Below are 13,320 nucleotides of genomic sequence, written 5' to 3' on the forward strand. Positions count from 1 at the left end.
GGACATATACAATTTTGAGGACTTTCAAAGTCATCCCCTGGTGTTGTTAACAGTTCCAGTACTCAACACTTCTCTCTATTAAGAAATTCTCCCTTTAGCTAATATAAACCCTCTCTGCTTGATCTTAAGCCCACTCACTCTGGTTGTGTCTCAGAGGAGAAAGTGAACAGCTGATCTCCACACTTGGTACAATTATTCTTCATACATTTAAAGAGAATAAGTCATCACCTCATTGCCTTTTTTTTCTTTCCCTTAACAACCCCAATTCCCATAGCCTTTCTCCATGGATCCTGTCTTCTAATCCCTTAATCCAATGATGCGTATTAGTACTCAGTTCAAAGTCAGTAAAAATAGCATGTTGTCAAATGGTGGTATCAGGAGATCCTGAATAAACACGCTTGCCATGAGGAGCTTCTGTTTCACCCCCTTAGATGCCCTCTGTAGAGCCTGGAGAGAGCATGAATATCCCCTGGCCTCTCCTCTGAGGCTGGGAGATGGAACAAAGTCTGTCCAGCTGTGCCCAAGCAGTCACCAACACTGCATTTACTGGCCTGCTCAGTGATGTCTCACACCATGCTAGGCACAGAGGTATAGTGGAGAGGCACACAGATGTGCCAGTTTCTTCTGAGTGAGTGAATGTGCATGAGCGGGGATGGAGGAGCTGTTTTATTTTGCCAGTCAAAAGCTTTCAAGTAATATAAATAGAGGTAGTGATTGACCTCTATTGTATAAACACTGATTTGATCATTGTGGACTATGATCACCATAGGCCTTAGGGGCTAGGATCACAGAGCCCCCACACCCTGGAGTTTGTGCTACCTCCTGGACATGAGGTCACCAGAGACACAGCATCCCTTAGACTGTCTTATTTATTCCAGGCTGCAGATACTGGCAGAGCATTCTGTTTTACCATATTTTCATTGCTTCAGCTCTTGTGGGGGTCTCCCTTTTCTCAGTTTGGTTGCACTCCTTCCCTCCAGTTGATCCATCCATTAATTCCTGAGTACTATCATGGGTTCAAAACTGTGTGCCACGCACTTTCATTTCTAGTCTCTCCTTTACTGGTGGATGTGGCTGTGACATTTCAGAGTTGAAAGCCATAGATGGAAACAGGTTTGGGGAGTCCAGAGAACGATCTACACAAACTGAAAATGTTTTTAATCTACATAAGGCAGGGAGTTTTCTGGTAGGTGGAGGCAGGGAAGAGGGAGTGGGCTTATAAAACACCCTCTTGTCTCTTTCTGAAAAAGATAAGCAGAGATGCAAATCTTACATATTCTCCTTTAATTCTGACCCAGACAGTCCCTTTAAGGTCTGTTTACATCTCAGAGCCCAAAAATGCACCATCATCATTTCTTGAAGTCATTACTCAGAGCACACCCCCACTGCATTTCATTTTTATTATCACCATTTTAGGAACGATTAAATGGAAGCAGAGAGCAGTAGCAATGAAGCAAATCATGAGAGGCTGTGATAGAGACAGAAGCCTTAAAGCTTGTTGGAACTGCATCTCTGTGCCAGACTATTTTTAAAGCAAGTTTATGCAGCTGTCCCCCACTTAGGAGCCTTACAAATGAGCCCAGTCTGCACACAATGATTTTTTTTTCACCATTTCTACCCTTTCCAACTCACCATGCTATGTCTGCATGCATAGGTGTGTGTAAAATATTTCTTTTTAAATGTCCTTCTCCACATTCCTACATACCAGGGAGATGTTCTTGGCTTTCTGTGAATCAAATTCTGATCCAGAGATCTCTTTGCTATTCTAGCCCCCTAAGCCTCCAAGAGGTTCCTTACATAGGATCCCATTAAAGGTTCACAAGAGCAGATACTGTTCATTTTTTTATTAAAGTAGTTGGGTAAATGTATCAAATCTGTAAATATTTGGAGTATTTTCAGAGGAGTACATAAGAAATTGGCGATAACAATTGCTCTGGGGAGGATTCCAGAGACTGGGAACAGCATTGCTCTGGAGAGGGAAGCAAAGGGTCATAGATGAGAAGAGGACTTTCTTTTTACTGGGTACTCTTTTGTGCCATTTGATTTTTTACCATGTGCAAATATTACCTTAAAAATTACACAAGAAGGGTATTGACTACCAATTGACATTTGTTGGAGACTGACTGTTTCAGTGACTATTCACTGATGTTTGACTGTAAAACCTCTTTGAATCTTTACAACAGCCTTATGTAAAACCCTATGTTACAAACTCAGGTAGTATCCATCACTAGCTGATAAATGGCAACATGGAGAACTGAACTCAGTTCTGATTTCCAAAACCATAGACTATGTTGTGTTGACTTCAAGTCTTCCCAAGGGAACAAAATGTGTAATACTGTAGCATTGGGACTACTTTTAGGAACCTAAAGGAACATTGGGAAGTCGTATCACATGGTTCACACCAACAACTTAATCTTCCTTGACCCGAGATGCCTTGTTAAAAGCTGGTCACACATGTATGACTCCACTGGGAGTTGGGCCTCCCTGACAATTCCCCCCAAGTCCTTCCCTGGCACTGGGGTGCTCACTCCAGAGGAGGGGAAGTTACCTGTTCCCATGCTGTCTCCAGTAAACTTCTATGTCTAAATGGGAGATTTTCAGGGTAGAAGTGAAATAGCTTGTCAATATTCCAGTTCTCCTAAGCATACAGATTCTTCATTTATTTAGCAATTATCTTTTGAGTGGTCCAGACACTGAAGGCAAGCACTCTTCTGAAGGGTCAGAATTACAGAGGTGAGCAAGGTCCTTGCCCCCAGGAAGCATCCATCCTGGTGTGAAGAGGCAGGCAATATAATAAACAAACAAGCAAGCAAGTAAGCAAAACGCCAGATAATGAGTGTATTCAGGAAAATTAAAATCTACTGTTAGACAGTGTGACGGGGTGACTACCTCATCATGGGTCATTAGGAGGGCCTTTCTGGAGAAATATTTACTTAAATGACAGGAATAACAAATATGTCCTGGGAGCTATGCCCTTCAAAACAAGCTCAGGTTCCTGTGTGTTCCATCCCTCACCCAATTTCTTTTCCAATCTGCTATTTATTTGCAAGGAGATTTTGCAGTCCCAGAAGTTAGCACTAGAAAGGACCCAAGAAGTCTTCTTAGTCCCATGCCATCATTTTAGAGATGAGAAAAGAAAAATGTAGAAAAGTGAAAAAAGCAGGTCCCATGGCTAGTTAGTGGCCTGACCAGTGGCTGACAGTCCTATCTGTAGCCCATATTTCTTCCACAAACCCACATTCCTCCCCTGCTTATCTGTCCAGTGTTCAACTCCTCCCTGTAGAATCTTCACCCTGGTGCCTGCCTCCCTGGAGTCCACTGACACTAAATCCTCCCTGGACCAAGGGGACTTTCTGAAGCAGCATTAGGCGTCTTGAGGATGATGTCCTGGGGACGAGGATAACAGTGGAAGGACCAATACAACTTTCCATGATTCAATCTCACCACAACCCAGCCATTCCCTGGAGCCACACCTGGCTCCTGCCATCCTCCCTGCCCACAGGTGAGCCCTAATAGGAGCCTTCAAGTTGGGGAGCTACATGGCTCTATGACCTCAATGAACACTAGACATCTATCTTCCAAAGTGTTCCCTGGGTTAATTGAGTCGATATGAAAATGTTCTATTCTATTATCTCAACCCCTCCCAAATGCCCTACAAAAAGATTAACCACAGAATTCCTTTAAACAGCAACTTCCTTTAGTACATGTAAAGTATGATCTACAAAAATTCAATCTACACAAAGATTTTCTCCTGCCCCTCCCCATGAAACAACAGCTACCGTATCAAGGGCAACAACATAAACTTGGATTCTTAATGGTAGATTTTGGGATTCTTTTATTATGTAATGATTCTCATACATGCTACAAATATTTATTGAACTGCTCTATGAAATACGCCCTTACAGGTTGCTGTGAGGACACAGTTGAGCTAAAGACACAGCCTCTGCCCTTTGGAAGCTTGCATATGGACAACTCTAACAAGAGGCAGATGTGATGGGTGCTACCTCAGACATATGGACAAAATCTATAGGGGACAAGGGAGTGTGAGATTTTATCTCAGTCAAAGATGAGGGGAGGAAGCTGCAACATTTTAATTGGGTTTCAAAGGATGGTTATGATTATATAATTGGATAATTCATTCTAGGAAGAAACATCATGACATGTACAGGGGACGGGACTTACAAAGGCACATTCTCAGAACAAGAAGAAGCCCAGGGTAGCTTAATTGTGAGACAGGAAATCATGAGGAGGAGAATAAAGGCTTGGAAGGCAGACCAGAGCCTTGAATGCAAGAACAGATCAAGTCTAGCCCCAGTCCATAAACCATAGAAGGCTCAAGTTGGCTTTGGGCAGAGAAGGAATATCACAGTCAGAGTTGTGCTTCAGGAAGCTCATTCTGGCAGCCATATTTTGGACTAATCTGAAGGAGTAAAGGCAGGTACCAGGGACAAGGAGGCCCATTTAAAAAATTATCACATAGTCCCTGGATCATACATAAAGTAAAGAATAAATTCAAGAGCTAGAATAAAAGTAGAATTGGTGAGGGAAGGGATCCAAACCCTAGGAAGTAGGGTCTAGTTCTAGAAAGGGGTAGAGGACGCAGGCCTCAGATTCTGGACTCAAGAAGAGGAGTCAATATGACCTGATGGTGAGTGGTGTCTCTTTAAGAAAAGGCTGTTGTGAGATGCCTCCTCCTGCTTGAGACAGTAATTGTGAGCCTACTGCAAAGAAAGCTGCCCCCTCTGTACATCTTATGAGCTACCTATGAAGCCTCAGTTATTAATAGCTCCTCTTCTAGAGACAGACAGAAGTGCCTGTTATACATGAAGAGCCCAGAACATTTCTTAAATTATGACGTCTCTACAGCAGCAGTGAAAGCAGCTTGATTGTAGTGAAAAGCAGAAGCCCAGGGAACAACCATTTCTGAACAAATGATAACTCAGTGGAGGGAGGGCAACTTTAATCAAGAACATCAGGCAGGCCAAGCGCAGTGGCACACACCTCTAATTCCAGTGCTTTGGGAGGCTGAGGCAGAAGGATCACTTGAGGCCAGGAGTTCAAGACCAGCCTGGGCAACATAGTGAGACTTCATTTCTACCAAAAATTTGAAAGTTGGCCAGGCATGGTGATACACACCTATAGTCCCAGCTACTTGGGAGGCTGAGCTGGAAGGACAGGTTGAGCCCAGGATTTTGAGGTTGCAGTGAGCTATGACAGCACCACTGCACTCTAGTCTGAGTGACAGAATGAGACCCTGTCTCAAAAGAATAAGATTAAATAAAAAGCTGGCATAATTTAAGCCTTATAATTGTGCCCTATCTGATAAGAGAAAATGCATGATAGATTGAGGTCTTTCAACTTGAAGAATTAGATCCTAGATTCTACTGCCTGAGCCACACATGCCTAGTTTCTCGGGTGAGCATTCACACATTCACATAACTAGCTGTCCAGGGCTCTCTGTGATGAGGTTGTGAATTTCAAGACGTTTATCTCTGGCCTCATTTTCTGGTAACTCTCTCTAGAAATATATAGCTGGATTTCCATTCTAGGCAGAACTATGCTAACATTTTGAAGCCCATTCTCAGCCAATTGGTCCATGGAATCTGTGGAAGTTGTCTTAAATCAGTTTCCCAACATGTTTTCACAGAATATGAATATCATGAACAAAGGGGTCTCGAGGTAGAATAATTTTAGGAAATTCCATTCTAAATAAAAGTAAAGATGTTTCTTTGCTATAAGACACCTCTGAACTTCCAAGGGTTAGTATGTTCCAAGACTCTCCTAGAGTGAGAAACAGTAGGTAGCATCTCCCAACCTTATGTATCTGTAAAGCTATTTTTCAGCAAAATGTCTTGAGAGACAAGAGCACTGCAGAACATATTTGGAGAAAAATCAGTGATGACATTACTCTCAGGAATACTTGTATTCAACTGGGAATCTGGAATAATAAAAAATTGTGATACTAATTGAGTGCTTACTATGAACCAGGCACCTTTCTAAATACTTTACGTATACTTAATCCTTATACCTGTTGGTACTATTATTATTATTTTCCTTCTATGGATGAGAAAACTGAGGCATCAAGTAGTGAAGAGATTTGTCTAAGATCCTACATAGAGCTGGGAATTGGACCTAGACAGTCTGGTGCCCACAGAAATTAATTTCTGATGGTAGAATTTCAAACACTGTGATCAACTGGCAGTGGGAGAGATTGAGCAGAGCCTTGCATGGGAATCCTTCAATCACAATAAGTCTAAACCTTTCTTCTCATAAATTCATCTTTATAAGCTTCCCAGATGCTCTCTAGGACACAACTCCTGAACTATACCACTAATTCAGTTTCTTCACCAAATTATGTTATATTGTACACACATACTCTCCCACAAAAACAAAGTCAAGATTCAGACAGCAATGCAATTATCAACAATAAATGGTAATACACAAAGAAAACAATCTCTTGATTAACCAAAATAGCAAGTAAATGAACATGCAAGTTTGAGAAATGGCTTCTCCTGTGTATCAAGGTATTGATCCCTTGCTCCACAGGTCTAGGGACAAAAGCCAAAGGACTACTTTCCTTCATTGTGTTGCAAAATTTCACATTTCTACTCTACTTTGCTCAAGAATTGTCAAAGACATGTCTTACCCTTTCCCACTTCCTCTCCTTGTTCAGAAGAATTATCACCAGTTTCGGGTGCATCTGGTAACCATCTTCACTGAAGGACAAATTCCTCCCCTCAAAAGTGACGTTGATCAGATACCTGTAAAGATAAAATAAAAGGAAGATTAAAAGTATGAAGAGGGTATACCACGAACAAGGCAGTCAGGTATATAGAGAGAAAGCTGGCTGGAGACAAGTAAATAGAAATACAGATACCATTATCAAATTTGGTACTTCTTGAACTCGCATTTGATTATGCAATAGAGTCATCCAAGTTTTCACATAGTAGGAATCACATGAAAAAGTAATATAAAAATTTTAAATAAAAGATGTTTGGTCACCGCATGTTCTCACTTACAAGTGGGAGCTGAACAATGTGAACACATAGACACAGGGAGGGGAACAAGACACACTGGGGCCTGTAGGCAGGGAAGTGGGGAGAGGGAGAGCATCAGGAAAAACAGCAAATGCATGCTGGGCTTAATATTTAGGTGATGGGTTGATAGGTGCAGCAAATCACCATGTCACAAGTTTACCTATAAAATGAACCTGCACATCCTGCACATGTACCCCAGAACTTAAAATTAGAAATAAAAATTTTTAAAAAGGTGTTTGGTTTAAGTTCAGCCTAGAGGTATGACTTTGAGCAAATTACTCAGCCTTTTTGAGCCTCTGTGTTTTTCCCTATCAGTGAAAACTAGGTTAATAAAGGGACCTACTTCATTAGGTTTGTAAGGCTTAAAGGGGATAACTTAGGTTAACCATTTACCGTGCGGCCTGGTGCATAGTAGCGTCTCATTAAGTGCTAACAATTGCTATCGAAAAACAAAGGTGGATTAAAGGTTGGAAGTGGTAGAGATAAGAAATGAAAGTAGGAGTGTACCAAGACAACTTTCTGCTAACAGAGGTGTCATGTAGGAGCCTAGAGTCTCCCTCTATCCCAGAGATATGCACATACTCTTTAACTCTTGCTAAGGTCTTGCCAAGCCCATACTTCTAAGAGTTGTGAGATGAGTAGAGTAAGCAGGGATCTAATATGACAGGATGCATCTGGAAATCAGGGCTATTACACTATGTATAGGGAACAGAAAATACTAAGGAATGGGAAAAGGTGGGAAAGGGATTTCACAGAGTGCTCTGGTTGCTTGTGCATAGATTAGCAGAAACTCTGGAGGTAACTAGAGTCAGACCAATGAAACTGTCTTCCTCCTGGACACCTTCACCTCAGCCCACCCTTTTCCCCTCTGGCTGCTGTCATCTGATGAGCAGTCCCTTCACTGGGAATTCCCAAAGGCATGCTCATTACAACTGCATTAGTGCAACTGCACTGATGGTAATTAATGTCCTTTTACCATAATGGCCCAAGGAATCAATAATGATTAGCTCTGTGTTCATATGACATGTTACTCTGGAGCCTTGGGCTTAATGTTTCTTGTGAGACCATGTCCCTGCTAAGAAGCAAAAGGGGTATCTTGTAACTGCAGTGAGGATGCTAAAGGAGGCAGCTTGAAGATTCTTTTTTTAACTCCTCTCATTCAATGAAACTGGGAGGTCTTCTTTGATTCTTCCAGGTAACATTAGGTTAAACAACCAGGTTGCTAGGATGCATATTCTTCTGGTGATTCTAATGATGCTTATGCAGCATTAATCAAACCCTCATGGATCACTTCTCATTTCCAGAACTACCTGGGATGTTTAAGCCTGTCATTCCCTGGTCCTGTGTAGCTTCACAAATGCAATCAAGAACACAGAAGATCCCAAAGGAGTAGCGATTCCTAGAATCTTAGAATTGAAAGAGATTTTCACAATCAACTAGCCTACCACTTCTTACAGTTTATGCTTCTCTTCTATATCATAATATTGGTCTTCTCAGCTCTTCTTGAATTCTTTCACTGATGGGGAACTTTTAATGGCACCTTCTGGGCTCAAGGTAGGCATCTCGGTGTTGGCTACTTAGTTCTTTCTTACTTAAAGCTGAAACCTCCTCCCCTGCAACCCTTTGATACCTGTTTCCTCTTTAGAGATTCTACAGTCTTAGTCTAATCCTTCTTCTACATGAGAGTTTCTCAAGTATTTGAAGACATTTATCATACATCCCTTATGAAATCAATTTTACTCTTTAAAGACCTGTTAAACTCTTTTAGTTCCATAATTTTAACTTGATGGATTAAAAAACAAGCACAAGGAGGTTAAATTATTTTCCAATGTTATTGTACGGCAGACGCACCTGACAGCAATAACTTATGCATACCCTGAGAATGACCCTACTGTCTAAGAAAAATGTTCGGAGTCCTAAGCTAAGAAATCTTGGAATAGCCAACCCAGAGATTCACTTTTTATCTATGAAGGACATCTAAACCCCCAGTTCATCTGCTGGAATGCAGGCCATACAGGGAATCAGAGCCCTTTGTTTTGGGTTAAATGAACGTTTAGGTGAACATTGCTAAGTGAAAATGCTATATAAACTGCATGCATTTTACAAATGGTAGCAGTTCTCCTGTCCAGCCCACCACCACTGGATTGTCCTTGTATGTAAGTTTCCCCAGTAAATCCTATGTCTCATTCATTATCTCTGGGTCTCTTCTTAGGCCTTTCAGATATGGTGCCATCGCTATTGGAGTCAGCAAGGGTCCAGTATGACAGTTACACAGCTAATTGGGAGCAGAAGTAACATTTTAAGCAATATCTCCAGTTTCATGTCCTTTCCTGACACCAGCCTGATTCTCATATACAACATCAGACTTAGCATCCCAAGGCCTTTACATATTCCTCATATGCCGTGGCTTCGTGTTTTCTACCATCCCACCTTGGCTGCTCTCTCCAGACACCTCCACTCAGTGACATGTAGCATCCCCAACACAACTCAATGCTCAATCTGCTCCACTTCTTGCCCTGTTCCTCAGCTCTCAGCCCAGAGCGGCTCACCCAAGCTCATCATTAGTGTGAAGGTAATATTCAGGTCTCTTATAGTTTGCAATGACTCTAACACTCCAACCAAAGGCCCTGAAGAATTCGTTGCATAGAATATAATTACAAAACCATGAGACAGGATATTTTAAACCAACAAACTAGAATATAAGCACTAATATAATATACTTGAAAATGTATTCTTACTACAAAGACCCTGAATAATTTCTGGAGTCTTCAAATAAAGTTTATGAGACATGTAAAACAATTTGGTCTCATCTATTTTGAAAGGAGGAAGGAAAGAAGGAAAAAGGAAGAAAAGGAAAGAGGAAGGAAAGAAGGAAAGAGGAAGGAAAGAAAGAAAGGAAAAGTGGGAGGAAGGAAGAGAGAGATGGAGGAGAGAGGGGTAAGGAAGAAGAAGGATAGGAGGGAAATAAATTATCCGGTTTAAGCATCCACCTTGTCATCAGACACTGTGCTGAATACTTCTGCCTTTAGCTAAAACACCATTAAGAATATTTAAAGGAAAGTATCTATTTCAGAAGGCAATTACAAAAGAGAAGTTCCAAAAATAATTCAATTAATAAGCAACATCAATGGAATAACTATATAGCCTCTCAAGATGACTTCTTTGAAGGGGACAGCATTGAATTAGGTGTACAAGTTGAGAAATTTGAACTTGCAGAAAATAAATCACAATCATGAGCAATGTAATTGGTCTGTAAATTTTTCTGGCTATTCCAGTTCCAGCGCCTTCTGATTTTCCTTAGAAATTGTTCTCTTTCTGGGGTGCTCCTCCTCTTCCAGCTCTAAGTTCATTTTATCTACCTAAGCACTCCTCACATATTTTACACTTATCAAAAACATTAGTAAAATTTTATGACAATATACAAAATATTCTTCTCCAAAGTATCCTTTCATCATTCATATCTGTCAGCAGCATATAGATTAATCATTCACACTGTGTTTTCATGAGTAATTTCTTGTGGTGTGAGAACATTTAGCCATTAGTGAGGAGCTTGCAAATATACATCAGCCTTGAGCAAGATGCCCTTTGAATAGCAGAACAAACCCATCCATTCACTGGTAATGAAAAGTGTGAAAAAATAATTGGGGGTGTGGTCACTTCTAGACATGTGATCTTGGCACCTGAATCTCAGTTATTCTTCTCTAAAATGGAGACATCCTTTTACTTCCAGCTTATCAGAGAAGTCTGTTGTGATGATCAAATGAAAGAGTGGATAGGAAAACTATATAAAATATGATACAAATATAAGGTTATTTAATAGGAAAAATTCAGAAAAAGAATATATTAGCATAATTTGAGTGTCTAAAGGCAAGAAAGTTGCTTGATTTTAAACCTCAGCGAATAAGTGTGATAACCACATTTTAACAAGACTCAATTATCAATGAAATACATCTGAAAAATGGAGATTGGCTTCTACATATGGAGGCTAAACTAGATCAAATGGCTATATTAATCAATTTAACTTTCCATAAGACCTGAAAATATCCAACTACCCTTGGATCTGGCTGTACTTTGTCGATGTTTAATATTAATTAGAACCTCGAAACGTTCATGTGTGGATCCTGGGTAAAGGATTAAATGATAATTAAGAGATGCCATAGCTATGCTATTTCTCTCCAAACATGTCGTCCTCAAGTACACAGTCAAAAAGCTTTGCTTCAAGTGGCAGCCAAATGCAGAAGTTCTGCCCATGAGACTCAAATCCCCTGGAAGTCCCATCAAGGTTGTGTGTGTGTGTGTGTGTGTGTATTTTAAATTGCTTGATCTGTCTCTAGAATGTAGTTGCAACCTTAAGAAACCAGATGGTCTGCCTCATACAGTTCTAATATTACACAGAATCTCACATTGCTAAAACTAGGAGAGAACTTAGAAATTATCCATGGAGAACCTTCATTTTAGAGAGGAGAAAATAGGTCCCAAGATGCAAAACAACTTTGCCAAGGTGACCTGCCTGTTCAGGACTGGAGCTTAAGTCTTCTGACTCTCAGCTCAGGGTCCTTCCATGATCACCAAGTGAAGTAAAATCCGTTCCACAGAGCTCCAGATGTGCATTTTAGCATTCTTGAATCACATGGCACATACTGGACTATACAGATCCCTAATACAGACTGCATAAAACAAAATCTATCTTAGATGATTAATCTACCTGCTTGCCTGCTTGTTGAGAAAGAGCCTCAGAATCCTGATGGGCTCAGAGCCAATACATTTGCTTTATATGGCCAAAGTCACACCACAGTGAGCTTAATGGGATCAGGCTAAAGTTAAAGAGCCCTTCTGCCTCTCTGACTTTGGCCATGCCACTCCAAGCTCATCTACTGCACCACGTTGATACCCACAGCAATGATTTAGCAGCATACCCTGAGTGGGAGGCACTCGAAGGAGCTCTACCGGAATTTTCCCAGCCAACCAACAGCCCTAGAACTACAATACTTACTTTACCCTGTATGTCTTTACAAGCACTAGACTTTTAAAAATTAATATCTGCTAATGTGTCAATAAGAGAAGAGATAGCATCTCATTTCATCCAATCTTTTTATCTTCAGATGAAACAGACAAAGCCCAGCAGGGCTTTTGTGATTAGATGACAAGGCTGAGAATAGGACCCAGGTGTCCTAACCCCTAGTCCGGTGTTCTTTCCATGTGCCACCATGCTTTTAAAAAGTGGCGGTTTTTCATATCTCTCATTTTCGTTCTCTAGCTATTAAAAGTAAAGTGATAAAAGAACACAGTTCCAGGCAAGAGACAAATTCTTGACCCCCTCTTTTTTTGCAGTTTTCTGGCTCTGAAAAGCTGTAACTCTGTAACTTTGTATCATGCATGTGTCACCTTCTAAAGCCTTCAGCTTCTTCATCTATAAAACAGGTGGTTCATACCATCTTACTTGTCTGATGTGAGAAGCTACAGGGAGGATCCTTTGACCTGTTGTTTATCTCTACATTTCTTTTCTTCTTTTTTAAAAATAGTTTTTAGTGTGTATATGTAAGGTATCCAACATGATTTTATGGGATACATATAGACAGTAGAAAAGATTAGTGAAGCAAATTAACTTATCACCTCACATTTCATCTGATTAATACTGTTCTTATTAATACTGCTATAATTCTGTTATTATTAGCTGCTGTTATTACTCTCTACCATGTGAATGGAAAAAACACAATTCTTTTGAAAGACAAGAGTTTCTTTTTAGAAATTATGATTATTTATACACAGTACCTCTAGAAATAGTAGAAACAATTTCCCAAAGGATTAGAAATAGTGGACTTAAAAACTTTTAAAAGCTACCTAATTACAGACTGGTATTGGAGAAAAGAGGCAAAGATATTTAAAAATTAGATTTTCAGTGTTCTAGTTTAGGTAGACTAAATAGAAATTTCTGAATTTTTCCCAGCTAAGAAATTCATAATTATCAAAATAAATCCAAAATGATTAATCCAGTTTAGCGTGGTCAACGTGGCAGGCAAGATTATTACAATCCGGTCAACAATGTCCTCTTTTTAAGGAAGAAGGATTTGAAGAAGTTTTAAATGATTCCTTTGAGATATGTCATATATAAAAATATTAAACTCTGTGGTTGGACAATATAATTAGAAATGTCAGTTTCCTAAGCTGTTCTTTTCTTTTAGACAAAATGATACCTTGTAGAGAAGCTCAGGAATAACTAATTTAAAGAGCAGACTGTAATATTAGTTTATGATTACTTGAGATGGGTTAAAAATAGTTTGTC

At 40.1% G+C, this 13,320-nt stretch overlaps 1 protein-coding gene across 2 annotated transcripts in view; it reads right to left on the reverse strand.

Moving 5' to 3' along the window:
• GRIN2B (glutamate ionotropic receptor NMDA type subunit 2B) overlaps window positions 1-13,320 on the reverse strand; it is a 439,516-nt gene that overhangs the window by 123,659 nt on the left and 302,537 nt on the right. For both annotated transcript variants that reach the window (XM_034935408.4, XM_008969550.5), the window contains one exon: window positions 6,647-6,761. In XM_034935408.4, the coding sequence (XP_034791299.1) occupies window positions 6,647-6,761 (115 nt within the window). The remainder of the gene's footprint in view (window positions 1-6,646; window positions 6,762-13,320) is intronic.

The sequence above is a fragment of the Pan paniscus genome, chromosome 10 (assembly GCF_029289425.2).
Source record: "Pan paniscus chromosome 10, NHGRI_mPanPan1-v2.0_pri, whole genome shotgun sequence".
Taxonomy (NCBI): domain Eukaryota; kingdom Metazoa; phylum Chordata; class Mammalia; order Primates; family Hominidae; genus Pan; species Pan paniscus.